Genomic DNA, 22604 nt, shown 5'->3' with positions numbered 1-22604 from the left:
TCCACAGAATCCTCAGATTGTAAGCTAGTTCAGTTATCATACCAAACACACTGGATGTCTTTGGAATTACACCATATGATGTGTTCAGGAGTGAATCTGTGTCTATGACATGGAAAGAGTAAGGGATGTGTAGCGGGCGCTGTGAGCCAAATGGAGCCAAATGGAAACTGTGGTTATCCATACTGGCAACTTCAATGCACAACAATCACCATAATAAACTTGCTACTAATGTGTTTTCAGTGGTGGCAGTTCATATTAAACATGTTAAGATTTTTAAATAATGACAGTAAGCCCTCTCAATTAAGCTTTTATGCTTTCAGACATATTTTATTTTCCTCAGTTTGTAGGATGTCATTGGAAGAAACATTCCTAATGTGGTCACCTCGGGCACAGAAGGCCACCTAATGTGGAAATATTCGATTTGGGAGGGGTAGCCAATCAGGATAAAGTTGAAGAGGCTCAAACAGCCTGTTTCAGAACTCAAGAATGGATGAACTAAATTTCGACCTTTGAAACTGAGCAATGCTAATAAAGTCCAAGAATGAAAATATGGAATTGGAAATGATCATAACAGGCTCTCTATGATAAAGAAATGAAGTCTGAAGACTAAAAACACAGAAATAATGTCAAATGTTTCTTTGTCGCCCAGGATTTTACAAAGCAAACAGTGAACTACATGAAAAGGAGCCTGAACAGAAACACACAGCATCATAAACACCATTTATTTTTATTTTTTTACATTGCTTGTGTAATTTGCTGAATACTAGATTCTAGATTTTAATGGTAATGTCAATGCAATCCAAAACATTACTCATAATGCTCATTCAGTAATGAAGTACATTAAAAAATTATCTTTAAAAGCATGTTGTCTGTAATCGGTAGTACAAAATGGTTTAAAGGCAACTGTCCAAACACTGGATGCACCTATTTATCTCTAATACAGACAGAGACTGAAGACTTTTCAGGCAAACCCACTAAAGCTTTTGGGTTAGGGAGAAAAAAAATCTCATTTTTGCTCCAAATCCTAGTGATCAATCTTTCCTCTCGCCCGTCTGTCTGTTATCTTCTCCCATTTGTCTGGGGTCTATTTTGCCCCATCCATCCACAAACCACCCTATAAAGCTGACTTTTTTGACTGCCTCATCTCACAACACTGGTGCTTTCTCTGTCTAGCCCGAGGTCAGCTCAGGGAATGAGATGGCGTTGCAAAGATAGTGGAAAAATGTCACCCAGGAATGAAATATTGATGGACAGAAAGGCCTTGCCTCTTTCCTTTGCCCTCAGGTGCAGACTGAGTCAATGGGCAGCGAAGAGGAAAGCCAAAACAAACACACTAATCCGCAGGAAAGGAGACTGGCGGAGAGCAATGCGGGAACGCCGCAATCCTGTCCATCCTTTCCCTCGGAGGTATCGTTATCTTCTCCCTCCCTCTAAGCAAACCATAATCAGATTCACTTGCACTTCAGTTGATGTGGTTTATTTCCAGCCAAGGGCTTCCAGGATTAACATATGATCCCCTTCTGGCAAATAACAAATCAATACAATGTAAATAAGGAGAGGGAAAATAAATCCCTACATCTAAATTTGCATAACGAGATGCAAGGTAAGGCTGAGGTGAAACATGCCAGCCTTGTTTAGAAGTGAACTGTCTGCCGGCTGTTAAAGGGAGCCTCAATTACAAAGCAGGAGAGACGACAGAGAGATGTCATCCCTATGCTGCTAAACAAAAGCACTGCTGTTGTTTCTTCATACAGAGTACACTTAGAACTCAACCAGATGTCATTAATGTCAAGTAGGAGTGTGTTTTGTATAAATATATGTACAGCAGCATGAAGCAGTAGACTGCACCGGGCCTGAGTCATTATATAGTTCAACTAATGACTCGCTTATGCTGTTTTTGTCATTTCGTGGAACAGGCAGGCAGTAATGCTTTGTAGCAGCTTTATCTGTGCTTTTAAAAAAGCTGCTTCGTCTGTCTCGTTAGAATTACAAACGAGGCTGGTAAACAGTGCCTTTTATCCGTTGCGGAACTTCCCTGCATCCATAGCTAAAAACCTCTGAATCCCAGCAGGTACAGTCAATATGGATTACTCACCATTGATCCACTGGGCCTCCGGGTCATGGACTTTGAACTCGGGTTTGAACAAATCCTCCACAGTCATTTTAGTGTCACTTCCAGCTTGGTTGTCAGCTGAAAAACAAAAAAGCATAAATTTAATTTGTTTGTTTCTGGTTAAATAAATAAATAAATAAATAAATAAAATGCACAGGTTACAAATTCTATCCGCTTATTAAACACAAATCATCCTTCATGCATCCAATTTCAAATCAAACTCCAGCATTAGTTGCTTCACCATCAGCATCCATGTGAAAAAGAAAATACACCCTCTAGTAGTTTGACGGTTTAACATATCGGGATGTGAAAAAACAAAAATCATCCAGTTTTTTGCAGATCTTTCATTACAACATGACAAACACCCCACGATTCACTAGCTTATAGGACCACCTTTAGCAACAATAATGTGGCATCATTGTGGAGGAACTAAAACGCTGCTTCAGTTAATTGCGGTTTGGTGGGATTTGTTAATTCACCGCTATCTTAAGGTGCCACTGTTGTAGCGAGGGATGAGGATTTAAACTGAAAACAAACTGTTTATTCTGTTTAAATAAAACTGGAACAAGGAGCAAAACAGGAAGTCTAAACTAAGAAACACAAGGAAACAACAAAACCTGAGAGACAGAGAAGAACAGGTGCTCTGATAACAAACAAAGGGAGATGGACACAGTATATACGTGTGAGGATGATTAGGAGAAGTGGAGACACCTGGGAATACAGCTGGAGCAAACTAGACATAATGAGATAGGGGAAGCAAAACTGAACACATTGCAGGGACAAGGGACCATCAAAATAAGACAGGAAACACACTGAGGCACAAATAAGACACACGACTTGACACTACAAACAATAGCACAGACTGCAGACAGACCCGAGAGAGCTAGAGAGAGAGTCTCTCTAGCTTTAACCCTCAAAAAGCAAACTAAACTAGGAAACAAAACCCAGAGTTCAAGAGAGCAGTAAATAAACAATTTTCATAAGTCCAGAACACACAAACACTGGACCATGACAATCACAGCATTTCGATGGGTTTGAGGTGTGGACTTCGGACCACTTTCACACCTTGATTCTTTTCTTTTTCAGCCATTCTGTTTTATATTTAGGATCACTATGTTTGGGATCCCTATGAAACAGTTATTTTGACACAAGAGGTTTTCTCCTACCAAACAACCCATGCTTCTTCGGTATTTTCTAGTTGTATGTTCATGAACATTAATATTGAACATGCTAACTGAGGCCTGTAGAGTTTGAGATGGAGCTCTCACCTTGGGGTAAATTTGATGAGCGGTCCAATCTTGGAAAGATTGTGAAATTGTGTTAACACACATCTCCAGACCAGTGAATTACAAAAAAAAGTATAGTTTTATAGAGGTGCTCACACTAACTGATTAGTGACACCTGGATGCTACTTCTTTTGTCCGATGACTGTAGGAAGAAAATAGAACTGGATGGATTTTTACACTTGCCTGACGAGCAAATACAGTATGTTGAGTGTCCTTTTAATCCAGATGTACATACTGGTATTTACACATGAACACACAAAGAAATCCATGTGTGTGAAAAAGATTCACATTGTCACAATGGCATTTCATTTGTTCATTAATAAGATCATCACTGGGCTAGAAAATCTTTATGCTGTTCCAGCGCTGACCCTGGAAATGTTTCTTTTTTAATTATGAAATGTTAAGCCTTTAGCAGAAAGAGACCATGCCAATTGTAAGCTTCTCCTGAATAGAACAGCTGCTGATTGTGAGCAGAATAAGAGGGCCAAGTCATTTTGAATGTCAGCCATATTGGCTTCCCTTGATAACTCCACACAACATGTTTGTTTATGGAGGCAATGAAAGTCTAACCAACCGTGGAATACACTGGGGAGAGAGTGGCTGCATGGCCAGCGGATTGTGATGATTTTACATCTGAGAAAATGATATTTTTGAAGCACATATACAGTGTACAGTGTGTGAAAATGGGAGAAGAGCTTGATAAGCTATTTAGGTTCAACAATTACGTGAAATTGTTACCTGTTTTGTAGTACCGCTAGAAATTAGAGATCCCAAAACAGTTTGTAAAATACTCGCTAGAGAATATGGATGACACAGAAAGAATACGTTTTATGCTGCCTCAGTTTTTTCCATTTAGCATTCGTCATCCTTTTGTTTTCTATGTCTTTTCTAGGTTTGGGTTGGGTAGCAGCAGTCTAAGCAAGGACACTCCCCCCACACACAAACACACAATGTCCAGTGTCAAGCAGTGTCCAAGTTTCCATTCAGATAGCGAGCAGAGGGGTGTTTTTACACACCTCAGACGTGCTCCTGTGTAGTGGTGTTCTATGAAGCTTAATTGATGGAAAAGTAAGATACGTTCAGGCTTAAACCAAAGTTTTCACTGTCACAAAGTTGGCTCTTCTTTGTACGGGCTAGATCAACCTGAGGGGTATACTGTGAACATGCTTCTTTGCATTAGCTGACTCAATAAAACCTAAAAGTCCAGTCAGAGATAATGGGTATCACAACAGTGGTTATCAGCTTTCTGTGTTAATCCAGGTTTTGCTTCAGTCTCCATGCACGCTCGCATACTGCAAAAAGGGTCATTTCATGCATGCTGTGTGGCTCACACACTGATAATGCCTCTCACCTTCTCCAGCCAGAGGCACTATCAGTTGCTGAGGATGATAAATAATGATTAAAAATCTATAAAGAAAATTGTTAATTATCTGTATAGATTTATTGCCCAGGATGGTAAAATGAACATTTTAGTTTGAATTAATTAATTAATTTTTCACCTAACCATTAAATATAATAAAAATAAAAATAAAAATAAAGGACACTTGGAAATTACTTTAGTTTGTGGCAGATCAAAGTGAAATTGAATTTATTAATTGATCAGGTATTCTTGCTGTGTGTTCTGTGTTTTAATACCTCACCAACAAATTAGAAGTACAACAACATTTGGGAATTTTCATCACTAAATTAGTACATGCACATTGCTATGACAGTTTGTGCTTCATTCAGTGGTTTTAAGGCGGTATGGCTTAATATGTTGCACATATAAAAAACCCACCAGAGAATCTGTAGTGTACCTCAAAAATCCTGTAAATAAAAGAATCATTTAAAATAAAAAATAAAAATGTTAAAACTGAAAATCAGAACAGAACCTGCTCCTGACTAGCTTATGTGTTCAGCATAAGTTACCATGGCGATTTAGCCAGGTAAAAAGAGTGCCACTATACAGAGTTTAGGGTGGAAACAGCTCAGTAAGCCATTTACCATGCCCCGTTGTACACCCCTCTGGATCTGGACAGTAGCTGGTAGTGTTCAGAGTTTTGGTTTGCTATGACACATTTTTCTGATGACTATATGTTTTTGGACCAGTACAGAGGGAATATGTTACACAAGGCTATTCAAGAATATGTTACTTATACCACCAAATGAAGCCAGGTAGTCACAGCAGTGCAAATTCTATGGCAGGTTTTACATTTTACATCGGTGGTACAGGAAAAGCATAAATATCTTGTCAGGTTCATTTGCTGGTTGTATTTTCTCCATTTATTACACAGAAAAGAAATTTGAGTTAGTAAGTGAAAAATAATAATTTCACTTTTATTTGGCCATAAACTGAAGGGATCCCCTCATGCACTTCATTATGGGACAGGGTTAGGTCTAAATGCACTCCCTGATCATCATGTAAGGAATGTAGCTTTCATGTTAGAATAACAGCAGTGTGTGTTAAGTGGTGAAATGTACTGTACATAGTAATTTGTAAATTTAGAAGACTGGTAGGATTTTTCTTTTGCATATTTTTTTCTCTCCGTGACCTGATCCCTTTGACTAAAGTCAGACGGACTCAATCAGATTACTTTGTGCAGCAGAAGAGTCAAATGGTGCATCAAATGACCCATCTTATGGGAGCGTACAAAGAGCCTGAAGCAGAAACCCTCGATTAATAGATCAAGCTGATAACCACCAGTGTGATACCTATTATCTCTGGCCAGCTATGTCGAACTTGCTTCGCAGTACAACCCTGTGGGGGCCATAAGGCAAAAACGATGAGTTCATATTTCAGTTTCATCTTAGCCATTTTATACATGAAAATATTTACTTATGTGGCTTTAAGTTGGCCTACAGATAGATATTAAGGAAACGACCACCAGAAAAGGTGAACTATTCATCCACTGCCTTTTAAATCAAACAAAATAATTTTAAACAGACACCTTAAATCTGCATTAATAGATTTTTTTGCCTCTTAGGAACAGCAGCAGAAGCTAACAGTAAACACTGTAAAACAATGAACCAAAAATGATACATAAATAACGTTTACTGTGAAGGTTAGGTAAACATGTGAGATGGGTATTACAATATGAGAGTCGGTAATATCTGTATAATTTTTACTCAATTGATTAAATCTTAATAAGCATAAATTATGCGGTTATGTTTAAATTGTAGATTGTGCTGAAGACATTTTGTCAGCAGAAAAACAAAACTCCCCCTAAAACATCAGTTCATCACAATCCAGTCTGAGTGTTACCTGGTGTGAGGAGGATGACAGACATAGTGATGAGGGAACAGACCACCAGTATGACCAGCAGAGCGATAGCAATGCCCTTCCAGTTCCTCTGAGGAGGACTCACTCCACCCAGGTCCTGCAGAGAGACACACAGAAAAAAGGTGGAGGTCAGAGGGGAGATATCGAATGACTGAAAGTGAAGATACCAATAAGAAGAATAACACCAGACAGCAAATATGACACAAACAGCTTTATTTTTAATCAAAAAAGTCATTCCTGTGCACTCTGGTTTCACTTACAGTACCTATTAACATAGGTCACATTAGGGCTTTGTGCTTCCAATCCAATCCCCTACACAGTGGAGGATTTGCAATGGAGGGCTTTAAATGAGCCACACTGTAAAACTGAAAAATGAAACTCTGATATGGTGAAAAGCTGAAGAGTATTTGCATGGTTTAATTACCACTTGGCCAACCTTACCTTCGAGTTTCAGCTTCTGACCTATGAAAAAAAATTCTGCAAGGGTCAGGGGTCACTTTTTCTGAATCAGACAGAGATGTTGCTCCATCTTTTACAGATACTGAAAACAGCAGGCATTTGCATTCAGCGGTTCGGGCTTGGTTTCAGAAATCTGACAGATTGTAGAGTGTGGGTGTGTGTGTTTGTACGTGTCTGTGTGATATTATCTACAGAGAAATAGCTATCCAGGAGAGTTTGTGAAGCTTTTGCCTGCAACTCCATCTCTGAATCCTGGTGTTAGAAAGTCTTAAACTGGGTCTTCCACCACATCTGCTGCCTCTGATAACGTGAATTAAGCCCCCTCCTATAAATTTCTTCCTTCCACAGATCCTCCTGGCCTCAATTACCCACAAAACCCTGCAGCTGAAATGCAGCGATTACTGCTCACCAACCCACCACTGCACTCTGATTGGCTGGAGGGAAAGTGGACTAAAATGATTGCCAATCCGAGCCAAATTTTGCTCCAAAAAAAAAAAAAAAAAAGAAGAAGAGAAGCTGCACCTGTCTCAGATTTAGTCTGAAATTCATTTTCTAAGCACTTGACATGACATGGTTAAAAGTGCTGTAACTCACTTAATCTGAGTCATGACTCTCATATATTGACTGATGAGTCAATTATGACTGAAGCACCTCCAGGTTTTTATTCGCAGAACACAAGGTACCACAGAGTTTTCAACAACAACCCAAATCTAGTCGAATTTTGGCAGATTGACACTTAATTTTCCCAACGCTGAGTATCAAGTGAACACGGACTTCCTAAACACTGAAGCAGTTCACTGTAACCATTGCATACATGTGATGTTACGTTATTCACAGCCCCCTCTGGACTCATGAGACTCATCTAATATGACGACGTGGGCTGTTGCTCATTTCATTAGTACCACAAAAGGCTGACATGTCCTTGAAGACTGACAGTAACTCCAAATTGCCCTTGTGCCACAGTGCGTGAGATTCTTTCACCCTCTCTTTTGCACGTTTTCCCTATCTCATTTTCTCCCCCAATTTCCTATTTAGCTACTCTTGGATCATCATTCTCAATTTATTAACTTCATTACAAGCAATGATAGAACCACTAAGAGAATTCGGACCTGCTGAGTCTCTCCATTACCATTACTATGGAAACAGTGGAAGGGCCCGATAAATGTTTAGCCTACCAGGGGGAATGAGACAGCAACTGGGCTTTATCACAGTCATTACACCCTCATCAGAAATAATACATTTCTCAATAAATCTCTGCTGATTGGAGGGCAGGCTGGGGCCTCTCTGTTCTGTTTTATTAAAACCCAGCCAATAAGCAGTGCAGGCATTATTTTATGGCTTTAATAATTACACTACACCACAAATTGCATTTTTGCTCTCTCGTATTAAACAGGATAAAATATAAATGGTTTTAAGTTTCATCTTTCTTTATATGCCACATTTGTCCCACACCCAACACAACACAAAAATCATTGCAACGTATACACCTGGGGGATGATTACTGCACTTCAAAGTACCTTTGAGAGCCAAAAGGTATGTCCACGTTCCCAAATTTGTATCGTTACTTGTATTTTTTAAAATACAATATCAGGAGAAAATCAGGAAAAACATAATTAAAAATATAAATTTTACATTTAGACTTTAAAGTAGCTAGCAACTTATGAAGGCACTCAGGGTCAGATAAAATTTGTCACCTTTTTATAGGGACTTCATGGGACTGTGTGGGACTTCTTTGGGAAGGTAAGGGTTTCTAGTTTTGGAAAATGTGCATATTTGTAACATGGCTAGAATAAAGCTGTAACCCACAGTCTCATGTCAGGTTAATTTGTGATTCTAATTTGGTTGTTGGGGAAGATCTAAGATAGAAAAAGCTCTGAAAGTGGCTTTTAGTGATATTCAGATGTCTGTCAAGTGATAAAAAAGAAATTAATTCATAGGTGTCCAAGTTTATGCTTCTTTTTGGTGATTGTACAAATAAATACATTTGTCAAGTATACAGCAATACGTTACAGGGTACTACCTGCGCGACAACCTAATTAAAGGTAAAATGAGGTGTTTCATATACTCCAGTGACACTACTCGAACTAGTTTACCTCGAGGAATATTCTTCTCGTCTCCTGCCTATTTTTTTTTCATCTTTGACTTTCTGCCAGGACATCGTTCGTTTTCAGAACGTGTTCATTTATTTCACATAAAAAGTGTGTATCTGTGCAACCGAGGGACACACGGGCGTATAAATAGCCTTCTGAAAGGCTGGGATGTATTAAGAAGAAAGCCTTCTTTTTTCTTTTTTTTTTCCTGAAAGTAAAGGGACAAGGACAAAGACCCAAGAAAGTATCTCCTTTTCTCCTCTAACAGTCTTTCGCATATTTACATCACACCAGGATTTGTGTCAGGCGGTTATGGTACGGGCCACATGATTTTCCATCTTTAAAGTGTGATTTCCAAGATGCCTGCTGTGAGCCTTAAATACAGTCTCATATTCACAGCGATTGTATCATTGCACATTGTAAAAGTAACAAAAGCATGAAAAGTGTTAGCTACTGACTGAGAATAAGTCAAAGTAAGATGCTGAGCTCTCACTGTGTTCTCTATCTAACTTATTCTGATATTTTAGGTTTTGCTCATTTACTTGGAACTGGAAATAACAGAAATGGAATTGGACATAGGAGGCAAAGTCATGATTGTTGCTTTGAATTCTTTGTGAATATATTTGATTTTGGGCTCCTTTTAAAAATTTGTTATTATTACAAATGTTTTATATTTTATTTTATTTATTTATAATGACCTCTCTGAATTTTTGATTTTACTTTTTTGTTTCTTTCTAGTAATGAGCTTCAGTTCTGCTTCCTGTTTTTTAGCTCATGTTTGTTTTAGTACCTTCATTATATGTGTGTATGTGTGGTTGCTTTCACCTGTTTCCCTATTTAGCCCTCGGTGTATAACAAGTCCTGTCTTCTTCCTCAGTCTTTACAGTGCCTGTCATTGCTGGCTTCTCTGTGTGCTAACTTCTATGATTTTTGCAGGTACAATGGCAAATGTTTTTGCACACATGTTAAAGTCTTAAGATACACTGTAATATAAACACTATATATAATATTCTATAAGTAGTAGTTACCACACAAGTTAACCAAATGACATACAGCTACATATAAAAGAACGTTTAAAAGTGAACACAAAAAGATTGCATTTCTATCTGGTTAGTGTTAACTTTCTAAAATAAGATGGTTGAGAATAATCTCAGTTTCTAATCAATAAACACAATTATTATATTAAATCATTTATCAATTAACAAGAATTAACTACCCTCTTGTTTTAGAGCTATTAAACCATTATAAGGACAGAATGTCAGCATCTTTTACACTATAACAAATCAGAAAGGATCATGTGAGGAACAGGAAAATGATGTAGGTATCAGCAGGCAACAGTTCACATCACACGAATCTCTCTCTGTTGGGATGTTTTGATCTCTGTGTTATTGATCATAACCAGCAGTTACACTGAGGCTCTCCTGATGATTGTGGGAAGATCCAGTTGAGCTAAAGTGAATAAAATAGGCAAATCTATTAGTGAATACAAATGATATAAGTCAGCCACGGGGGGAAGCACAAGCCAGTATATTTCTATTGTCGATCACAAGCCCTGATGAAATCTTTGCCGAATCAAACACCAAGAATGAGATTTCCATAACAGATCAGTTGGTGCCCGGGTTAGCAACAACCACCTGCAGTGCTGCTGACCGACAGGGTGCCGGTGGAAACTGTGCTACTGTTCGCCGAAGAGAAAAGAAGGGGAGGGGGGGAGGCGTGTTTGGAGGCTGCGAGAGCGAATTAATGTCAGGAGTGTGGAGGAGGGAATATTGGCTTTAAATGTAAGGCTACGATTGTTAAAAGGAGACAGCTGACTGATATGATGGAGAGAATGAAGTTAGACATACTGTGTGTGCAGGTGGTGGTATGAGCAGATTTCAGTGGACACGTAAGTGAAGGAAACAGAGGTGATGAGGAGGTGATAGGTAGGCATGGTGTTAGAGAGAAATTCAGCAGGATGCATGGTAGTGGATTTTGTGAAAAGGATGGAAATGCTTGTGGTTAACACATATTTCAGAAAGAGGGAGGAACACAGGGTGAGGAGGGTGTACACAGGTGGAATACATCTTTTGCAGAAGGTTCAGTCTGAAAGAAATAGAAGACTGCAAGTTTGTGTCAGGGGAGAATGTAGCTAGGCAGCATTGGATCGTAGTCTGTAGGATGACTGAACATCGAGTGGAGTGAGCGAGTGAAGACAGAAGCAAGGATGAAATGGTGGAAGTTGAGGAGGGAAAAATGTTGCACAGTTCAGAGGAGCTGAGACAGGGTGGCGGGGAAGCGTTACCAGATGAACATGAGAGTACAGCTGAAGTGATTGGAAAAATTGCCAAGAAGGTATTCAGTGTATCCTCTGGAGAGAGGAAAGAAGACAATGAGACTTGGAGGTGGGATGATGAAGTGCAGGAAAGTATTCAGTGAGTGAAGTCAGCAAAGAAAAAGTGGGATAGTCAAGGAGATGACTGAAAGCAGACAGGAGTACTGAGAGGCCAGGCATACAAGAAAGAAAGAGGTGGCAGTGAGCTGTATGTGAATCTGAACACTAAAGAAGAAAAGGACTTGTATTGATTGGCTGGGCAGAGAGTTTGAGCTGGAAAGGATGTGCAGCAGGTTAGAGTGATTAGATGGATATATACTAAGAAAAACTTTGAGGAGCTGATAAATGAAGGAAAGGGGAGAGAAAGAAGGACAGACTGAGGAAAGTTGGTGATTCATGAAGTGCAGTGGATTAGTAAAGAAAAAGTGAAGGCAGCTATTAAGGTGTACTCTGGAAAGAAGAGGATTGAACGTTAGTAGAAGTGAGGCAGAATAGATGTGTGTGAATAATAGAGCGAACAGTGAAGCTGCACGGAGTAGAAAAAGTGAAGGTCGATGATTTCACTGTACCTGGACTCAACCATCCAAAGCAACAGACAATCTATAAGAGAGGTGAAAAAGAGGGTGCAAGCAGGGTGGAGTGGGTGGAGATGACTGTCAAGGTGATTTGTGACAGAAGGATAGAAGAAGAGTGCAAGAAAAAAATGATAAGATAGTAGTGAGACCTGCTGTGTTGTATGTTTTGGAGATGGTGGCACTGACAAAAAGAAGATGAAGATTTCTATTGGAAGTGACGTGGATGAGATTAGACATGAATACATCAGAGGGACAGCTCAGCCCAAGCGGTAAAATGTGTACAGTGGGTTTAGTGAGAAGGCTTTAATTTAGTCTTTCAGCTTTGTCATCTGCAGTAGAATCCAATTCTTTATAGAATTTTGAGCAAACCTTCAACAGTTATGAAAATAAGTTGGTTTGTTAGATTAGCAGCAGGTGATATTTATTCAATACATAACGATGTTAAAAAATAAAGATGGAATTTTCTTCTGATATTTCAGGTTCATCGTCCACATGTCTCAGGTTTTGGAAGTACACATTGAAAATCTGCATGAGAACTGCTGAAGTGGTCTGTGTAGTAGTTGTGATTACTTATACTGAGCGTGTAAAATATATATCTCACAACTCTTACGATGGGACGGCAAAATTCATGAATGGATGTTCGAATCTGTTCTCACAGAACAAAAACAAACCCCGCATGCCCGCATGCCTGCACACGCATAAATTCATACCTTTTATTTGACTTCCTCGACTTGTTATTTATTTATTTATTGAACAAGAACAATGATCTGGATCCTCTTTTAATTAAACTGACTCGACTGTAATTCTAGCTGCCTCTCTTCGGAGGAAACACCATCACACTCAATCAATACAGTCAATTATTCATCAGGTCAAGTAGACCACGGAAAATAATCTGTCACATGGGATGTTAGGGAAGCATTGGAGGCATAGCTGAGATAACGCTGCTGATGATGTTATTCCATGCATGAATTCCAGCAGGACCTGAGGGCTCCAACTGCAGCGTTCAGGGTGAGTGCAGACTGATAAAAAGTAACTCAGCACTGGGTTATCTTCTAGTTTTGTTTTCCTGCAGCTTCTCTTATGGGGGACATAGCATCTGCTCTGAGATTATGTTGACTTTTATTCCTTAGTGCACAAAAATACGAAAAAAGAAAAGATGCTGACACCATCAGAATTATTTTCTCTCGCCTCACAAAGCTCTGTGAGTGTTGCCTCCCATGATTAGTAAATCGGTCTCCGTGTGCAACATCAGTGGAGTGCCTCATCACAATCTCTGTGCTGCACTGATTTTATTCCACACTGTTTTCAACAAGGCCGTGTGTGCGTTAAAGCACCAAAGCAGATGATCGCACACCACCCAAACACCTCTGCAGTCCTGCCTTAGCTGTGCACTAACAGAGGATTTTCTATAATCACATCACCTGTCTTTGTAATTGCATGAGGAGCCTTAACTTACTGTTTAAATAACAGTGGATTGTTATGACAGAAGAAGGAGAGCACAACAGAGAAGCAGCAGTGAGTCTGCATTTGGTTTTGTGCTGTTAACATTGTTACAGTGACACTTTTTATGATAAGATCCTTGTGGAAGCTGTTCTTGGCACTCAGCAGCCATCTTGGTAACCTCTCCAGGCAGCTTCTTTGGGCCACGCCTTAAGTAAGAGTGGAGAACGCTACCAACAGAAAAAAACTGCACGTGAAGAATCAGTCAGCAGTCAAACCTGATTACAACATCTAAGGTGTTTGGTGGTTTGCACCAAAATTAGGTTTAAAAGCGTTTATTCAGTTCTGACATTACACCAGCACAGGACCAAAGCCTACCACAGCGACTGAAGGAAATGACATCTAATTCCTGCTGTTGATACAGGAGTTAGATGATGAAGAAAATTGAATATCTAACAACGATATGCAGCTTCCTCCAACCATCCAAAGACACGCAGCTTGTGGGGATAGGTTAATTGGATAATCCAAATTGCCACTAGGTGTGAATGTGCGAGTGAATGTGAGCGTGAATGGTTGTCTGTCCCTGTGTGTTGGCCCTGCGACAGACTGGCGACCTGTCCAGGATGTACCCCGCCTCTCGCCCTATGACAGCTGGGATAGGCTCCAGCGCCCCCCGCGACCCTGCAAAGGATAAGCGGAAGCGAATGGATGGATGGATGGATATGTAGATAATGTACTGTATATGTAGAAGCCAATGAACTGCTAGTGATTCTGGGCCCAAACCCACATAAATGTGGAGAGTTGTGTCATTAAAGGCAAAATCTTCGCTGTTAACCCAAATCCCGACTTATCTGATATGGAAACCTCAGTCTTTATGATTTGGCAAACACCTTTGGTGCTGCTGGCCAGCAGGGTGCTGATGGAAACTGTGCTAGTGTTGGTTGAAAGCAAAGGAGGAGGACACACGAAGGGCACGCAGAAGATTTGTGTGACAGAGGAGAATTCAAGAGATAGGCTGAGATGAAGGCAGATGATCTGCTGTAGCGAAACCATAAGAGCTGTCAAAAAAAGGGGAAATGCCCACATTGAATGTCAGCTACAACTCAGCTGAATATATCAGGGCAGCAATGAAAGTGGATATGTTTCCTGGTGAGGCTGAGGGACAGGACAGTTACTATCCTTGCCACTATCATATTGATTTTCATGTAGGAGTCTTTGAGATCCTTCTTCCTGCCTTCATCTCCAACTATACTGAGATGAGCAGGTTTCCCACTTCATATGGGGCTACAGACAGACTTTTTTCAACTATGTCCTATAACATGAGAGAACTCCACACTACTTACTTACCTCTCACTTAGCTCATTGTATTTGCTTAGTATGTTTGTTCGTCATTTGCCAAATGCCAAACCTGTGGCTTGCATAGTCATGTGTTTTAAGTTAAATATATCCACAGTTTAAGACTCCCTATCCGCATTACCGACATGTCCAATACAAGAATACTCCCTGCCCCATATTTTGTTTGTTAGGCTTATGACCCAGGTATAAAGCTGTTTAGAAGCAGGCAAGACGTCCACAAGTTAAAAAACTTAAATAAAAGTGATAGAGTAACCCTGCTGTTTCTCTCAGCCTTCCTTCCTCTGAGTTGGAGATAACAATATCAATGTGTAATATAAAAGCATGAACGAACACCACAGGTTATCACTGTGTTTTAGCAGTCCTGCATTTATAAGTTCAGTATTCTTCCAGCTGTTGCAGAGTGTGCCCTTTGTAGTTGGCTTTGCTGCGCTCGAAAGCCTCAAGACATCTCAGTAATACACCAGAATTCAAGCTTTCAAGGTATGCAAATAGAAGCTATGTCCCAACACCTGCTCAGTTAATACACACACCTTGTTCGAGGCAAACATAGTTTTGAGCCCGATGATGAGACAATACGTAATATTAGAATGCTAATGCCTCCTCTGAGACGTTTGATTAAGACCCCTGCCAGCTTCATCAAACTCCTGCTAATAAGCTCGTTTTTACAGGCTTTACTGTGCACAGATGTGTGTCTGCACACGCGGTTCTGTCAGAGGAGTCAGGCTATTTATAGAGCTGTGAGCTTACTCTCGCCTGGACTCTGACCTTGGCGATAGTGTGACAAATGACAAGCAGCATTTCAGCAGAGGCTGAGCCATTTTAACAATAACAGCAGGTCGGTGCGAGAGAAAAAAAATAACGCCATCTGAACAGGTTTATTTTTGTTTGCCCATGAAATACCATTTCTCACTGCCTCGTGAATCACTGACAGCTACCGCCAAAGCCATGCTGGGGTCCCGGGGCTTAACATCTCAAATTGATCCAACGGGCAACAGGAAACGGCAAGCTTATACATGCTGTCATCTTATTGTATTCAGCATTATTAGCCCTGTCCTCAAGGACGCTGCCATTGGCCTTTGGTCCGTGCGAGATAATTCTCAATTAGTCACCATCCCCACTATATTGGTTTCACGTATACAGGGTTGATGACTCGCACAGCCAAGTGCTGAGTTTAGCAATACAGAAGCAGAATAGAGTCAAATTAGTTCCTGGCGAAGCAAGAAAAGTGCTAAAAATAATGTTGTTTGTATCCTCGTGACTCATATATAATATTCAGCAAACATTTTCTGTACTAGTGATGACGTTTCAAAAGAACACCGTGAACAGTTTCCACATTATAGTGCACGACTGCTAAAAGGAAAGAGAACAGAACTAAACCCCACTGTGGAAGGACTTTTTTTACACTTTTGTTTATCACCTCGTATTTCAAGACCCACTCTCACAGTTTTCACCAGTTTGATTATTTTCCTGCCAACAGGGCTGCATGGATAGGTGAAATATGGAGTCTTAACAATTAATAAAGCCTTTGTGAAGCTGTTTCTGTAGCTACGTATAAAATCTATTCATTTAAAATGCTCAGTTGTAGTCTGGCATCAATAGAATCGAGTGTCTGCTTAAACTCAAAAAGCCTGAATGTCAGTCAATAAATATAAACATAAAACTCCCAATGCTGCTTTTTAATAGAAAAACAATGTTACATTCCACACACTAATTAGCTTTAGAAACCAGCAAATGATTAATGTATATGATCTTTTGTTAACTTACACTATGTATTCTCCCGACTGATTTAATTCACTGTGACTTGTACATAACTGTTCCAAACACATTAAAAAACAAAAACACGCAAACATACACAAGGCCTGCAATTAGCAAAAAAAGCCTTTAATTTCATTTGCGAAACCAAACACTACTGAATGCAATGTTGAATGGTCTTTTCTGTTCTTCTTCGCGTCACTGCAGTAAACTGACATTAAATTAAAGAAACTGCAGTCTTGTGCATCTTCCTCAGTGGCCTGCATGTAACAGCTGGCACATTAAAAGTGAATGCAAATAGATGACTCTGTGTATGAAACAAACACAGCCAAGTCATCAGTTACAGCAGTGTAGCTCCAAACTGACTTGGCCTTCATAAGCGTTCAATTAAAGAATTAAACAGCTCCAGCAAAGTGAAATCGTTAATGATGAAGTGGAAGAAATCTATTTTTAAAAATGGTTACTCTTGTGTATATACAGGAGTTCAGGCACATCAAGTTCTCCACTGGTTGTCTTCCAAAACCTACGAAAGTCTGAATAATTCAATCCTGTCAATAATGAACCTTGACGATGCTCACTCCAGCATACAGAGATACGTTTTCTTTCTTCTTCTTTTTTTGGCTTCTCCCCTTAGTGGTCCCCACAGAGGATCACCTGCCTCGACCTATCCCTAACATCACCCTGTGTGACATCAACCCTCTGCATATCCCGTTTCATTACATCGATTAAGAGGAGACAGTTTCATTACACTTTGTTTATATTTGGCTATTAATGATACATCCTTAGCACTAAACCATGTATTATGTAGCAGGAAGTCCAGGTAGAGTATTTCTTTATACTATATTCACTGAAACTTAAATTATATATTATGATTCAAGTGATTCAAGTGATCAATCTTTTCAGCTGTTTTTTTATTCCCGGAGCTGCCACAGCAGATGGATCTGCGGTTTGATTTGGCACTGATTTTACACCGCATGCCTCTGCTGATGCAAACCCTCCCATTTATCCACGAGTGGGATCAAGGAGTACACTAGCCTGTGATCCCCTGAGGGTGGGCTTCTGCCTGCCCCGGTCTCCAGCTGCGGATCTTACACATGTAAGGCATGTTCACCACTACACCACATTTACAATCATATCATGTCACATCATGTGAACGGTAGTTTAAGTTGGTTGTTGTTTAGCTTTGACGTTATCCCACCTTTACGCATAAAATACTGGGCAGAAATGAAAATGCCTTTTGTTGTTGTTGTTGTGTACCATGCTGTCTAAATTATTCAAAGTGAGAAAGTAAGAGAAAAATAATGATTTATTTTGAAGGTTTTTGTGATGTGGTTTTTGTTTGTTGGTGTACAACAAGAAAAAACAGCCGAGATTACTCACTGCATTTTTTTGTCATTATTTTTAGCAGATGTGCTATTATTCGCCAAGTCACACAGTAAACTGTAATTAGCCGCTGCGTTCCTCTGACATTTGTCTTTATGAACAGTAAACAACAATAACTCTCACCAGCTGAGATGCTGTTAATAATTGATAGGATTTCATCTAATTTCAAATTTAGGCTTTATAAAAACAATACCACAAAACTATGAATCACTCATTCTGACAGATATATTGTAAACCAGGAGGATCTCAAACTTTTTGGGCTGAGCAGTAAGTCAATGTCTCTCTGTGTGTGGTTGCAATATTTAACACAAATTAGGCTTCTAATCATTTAGACTATTAGATGCTTTGCCTTCTATTTTGCCGTCCGCTTGTGGAGGAATTTGTTCATTGAGCATCAGTGTGCAGCTGAGCATTGGTCATGAGTAGTTCCCATTTACCCCCACGTCCAGTTGCTTCAACTGTTCACCTGAAAACTGAAGATGTTTTATTCAGACGTCCCCTTTGTTCAGACGCTTACACCTAGTTTATGGTCACCACAGCGCCGTTGCAGGCCAGCTGGATTATCACTGCAGTCACATTAGCCTTGCTGTAGACTTAAACCTGAACAATAGGTGTTGCTGCTCAGAAAGAACCTATATGGAGATCTAAGAAATTGCAAAAGGGAACCAAAGCAACCGCAGACTTCTTCAGTGTTTTGCCTTTCCAGGTTTGTCGTAGGATCTCTCTGTAATCTGACAATCTCTGAGTCCTTGTCCTAAATTAAATGGTGGTAAAACCAACATGGTGGTACATTCAAATGTGAGGATGACAAGAGTGAACATCAACAAGATGTCATTGTACCTGTCCTCGCAACACATCACTGGATTTCATTTAGATTCCACAGAATTGCTAATAATCTCTTTCTGGATGATCTTTTAGATTTTATCACAATCATATCAGAGTTTCTTTTAGACCGAATCTATCGCAGAGTCACGCCTGTTTCATTGATACAAATTGTTTCCTTCTGCGTGTATGCACTTTTCCATATTTGATCCTGTTTTACAGCTATGATGACAACAGTTTCACACACTGCTGTACATCCTCCCCGGTGTGTCTACAGTAAGAAAAACATCAGTGTATCAGAAGTGAAATATAATTAAATCTATGAAGGAGACATTTGACATCCTGTAATAACAGTCATTTTCTTTAGAGATGGGAACAGCCTACTGCGGGGCACATTAGCTTGGAGATTTATAATATACTTTTATATTGTATGAATTTTGCCAAAAGACATTTAATGTTCTTCCTGGCTAATTCTAATCACTGAAGTCAGTGATGCACAAAAAGAGAGCAATGACTGATTTTATTAGACAAACAAAGGCCTGGAGAGGATTAAATGAAATGCATTCATCTGGATTAGAGCGCTATAGTGGATAAATCTAAGCTCAAACCACCTATAGTACGTGAAGGACACAGGACAATAAAGCTAATTCTATTAATCACCTTTTGCTTTGAATTTTCTGCACACATTTAAATGCAATTTTTTAGTTCATTTACATGGTGGACACTAAAGCCTTTCTCAGTCCCCAGCAGTCAAATCTCCAATCTCAACGCAATTAGACACAGCTGACTACATTCCTAGGCACATTACACTCCGGGCTGTGGATAAGACTCCAGCCATTTCCTCCCAATTCAGAAACAAAATCTCATTTATCGGGAGAAATAAAAATTGAAAGGAGAGCCTGAATTAAGCAGCAATAGGAAGAGAAGCTCGTCGACAAGGAGCTGGATGCGTCTGGAGCAGGCAGGAAACTGTCTCTTCGTGTGGTTGAAAAGTGGCACTGTGTGGTTTTTATACCTATAGGGTCACATTGGAGGATTCAGCAGGCACTGAGCTATAAAATTGCTAGTTGAGAGGGAATTAGTGGGGATGGAGAGGTGGAGAGGGAAGGACAGCACAGTTGGGAGTTGGATGGAGAGGTGTGCAGCGGCAACTGATTTGATGATCTCACCCTCAGTGATGTTTACTGTGGCTCTCGGCTTGGCGATTACGATGGCCGATGTCTTGACAACAGAATACAAAAGGCAACGGCCCGCTTTGCCACACAAAGACAAAAATATCCCGTCACAATAAAAATAAAGACAATGCCTACAGTGGAATATAGCAACTACCCTATTAGGGTATTTTTAAACAGCTTAAACAGTTATCATCATCCTTCCAGACCCTGGAAATATGTCTCTCTGCTGCCATTTAACCATTAACTACCTGTTGTCCTAAATGTAGAAAATCTTGAATATATATTTTAACATAATGCACAGCTGACTTAAAAAGTATAAAATACATGTTAATGTTTTCCATTGTGTGAAAATAGAACAGAGCCTAGAAAAGCCCAGACATTTTTCTGGCACTTCCTGCCTAGGGTGTCTCTATGAACAGACTGGTCAGGTCACTGTTAGGACGACCCTCTGTGACCCTGTGGTTCAACAAACTCCAGCTTTATTGTCTCGGGCTGCAGCTGTCAATGTTAGTCCGTCTTCTGGAAGGTGGAGGTATTCATTTTGAACTGGAGCTCACTGAGACTGCAGAACAGAAGACAGAGCAGACAATGAAAGTGGTGTTTGTCTACAGGAGGAAAGCAGAGGCCATAAGTATACATGGTATTTGTTAATTCATTTAAAGAATCCTGGGCACACATCCTTTCACGCTCACACATATGTGCTGTGTATACACAATCCTCTTCCTTTCTACAGCTACAGATGCAAGTCTATGGGAAACACTGTGACCTGTTTAGGATGTGGAACAACTATCAAGCATCCTACACAGCAAACAACATTGTCCTTAATTGTCTTGTCAAACAGCTCATGCAACCATGTTTACCTATCAGGCATTGTTTGTCAGATTTCATAAAGGCTTCCTAAACTGAGTCGGTCCCCATAGACTGCACCGTTAAAATGTCCAACTTCAGAGCAGAAATAAGCATGTTTATAGTTAGCTTAGCTGTGGATCTCATCAGCTGAAAGGGACCTTTTGATTGTTGGTGACACTTTTAAAGTAAATTCCAAACGCGATGACACGACGCTAAAATCGATACTTCTAGATACGTCTGGTGGCAACACACGGTACCAGGGTCAGCTGCATTTTGGCAGTGTTATGACCCCAAAACACATAGCAAGAAAAATAAAGGAATACAAATAATACACTTTGGGTTGCTGCTACACATTTATGGTGTGAGAGAAGATTTAGAAAGATGTAAAACTTCCTGTGTCCACAGTCCTTTCTTTCAAAAGAACACCTACTAGTAGCTGTTACGAGTGGTTATCACTGTCTGATGGCCTGACTCTTTCTTCAGAGGTTCTGTTTTCTCACTTCCACTGTACATTATTTCTATTTGCACTGCAGAAAGAAAGCAGTCATAATTCATTCTCCCACACGAGGTCACTTTTTAAAGAAAAGTCTTTGGAGAATTAAAAAAAAAATTCTGTTTTTTTAAATAGTTATATTGAAACAGCAGCTTTTGTTATTTAATTTGATGATGACACAGGGGTGCAGTGTCACTTCATAGCACAAAGGTCTTTGGTTTGAATGGATGGGCCAGCTGAGTCCCTTGCATGAAGCTCCCTCTGGCTTCCTCTCACAGCCCAAACAGATGCTCGTTAGGTTAACGGGTGATTCGAAATTATCTGTAGGTGTGAAGGATCGTCTGTCTGTCTGTTACAGTCCTGTGATTAACTGCCAACTTCTTCAAGGTGAACCCCTTCTCACCATCTAATGCTCCAAATGTCTCCGGCAGTGTTTGTGCAAAGTTTCACTTTATTTCCATCCATCCACTTTCTTAACCCCTTATTCAGTCCAGGGGTCATGAGGGTTTTGGAGCTTATCCCAGCTGTCACAGAGCAAGATGCTCTTCTTAGTTTTTCACTTGTAACCCGTGTAAGTTCTTTAAAGCAATAAGCAGCTCGGTTATGTTTAGGAAAAGAGTTGTTTGGGTTAAATACTGTCCTTTAAAACATCTACCAGACAAACCTGGCCACAGCATTACCTGTGACAGAAAAAGGGACCTCTACACGAATGGATGAGGCCCATCTCACTGTTGTAATAATCTGTGTATCCTCCACCAATGGACATCTTAATTTTAGAAACTACAGATACATATATTGCACATATTGCATCAGCAATCATTGTAGCTAATACTGGTTATACTGGTAATGCTGGTTGTTAATAAACACTATCCCCCCCCCCGCCCCGCCCGCTCACCTTGCCAATCTGAGCCATAATCTGAGTAACCCTCATCACCCAGGCCATTCACACACAGACTCTACACCCAGATCAAGTTCTTTGCACTACTTCCAATCACTTTGTTCTCCAGTGTGTGCATTTCTCCTGTTGTTTTACATTTTATTCCTGCACAGTTGGCGTGGAGCACCCATAACTTCTTTGTACATGTACAATGACAATAAACAGATATTCTGTTCTATTACTTTCTAGCACCGTGGTTTAACACAAAGACTGTGTCTGTAATTGTCAACAAATCACAAGATCATCATCAGTCCCACAGAGTGTGAGCTCAGGCTCAGCTGTTTCCTAGAACAGCTGTAGT

The 22604-nt window shown here is 40.0% G+C and overlaps 1 protein-coding gene across 2 annotated transcripts in view; it reads right to left on the bottom strand.

Moving 5' to 3' along the window:
- dpp10 (dipeptidyl-peptidase 10 (non-functional)) overlaps positions 1–22604 on the bottom strand; it is a 246521-nt gene that overhangs the window by 109492 nt on the left and 114425 nt on the right. For both annotated transcript variants that reach the window (XM_087853043.1, XM_087853044.1), the window contains exons 2-3: positions 6641–6755; positions 2096–2191 (exon numbers count right to left, since the gene is read on the bottom strand). In XM_087853043.1, coding sequence (XP_087709169.1) covers positions 2096–2191; positions 6641–6755 — 211 coding nt within the window. The remainder of the gene's footprint in view (positions 1–2095; positions 2192–6640; positions 6756–22604) is intronic.

This window comes from Neolamprologus brichardi, chromosome 16, assembly GCF_056152115.1.
Source record: "Neolamprologus brichardi isolate AB-2024 chromosome 16, ASM5615211v1, whole genome shotgun sequence".
Classification (NCBI taxonomy): domain Eukaryota; kingdom Metazoa; phylum Chordata; class Actinopteri; order Cichliformes; family Cichlidae; genus Neolamprologus; species Neolamprologus brichardi.
Note: the sequence above shows the minus strand (reverse complement) of the source record. Positions and strands in the feature narration are given on the sequence as shown.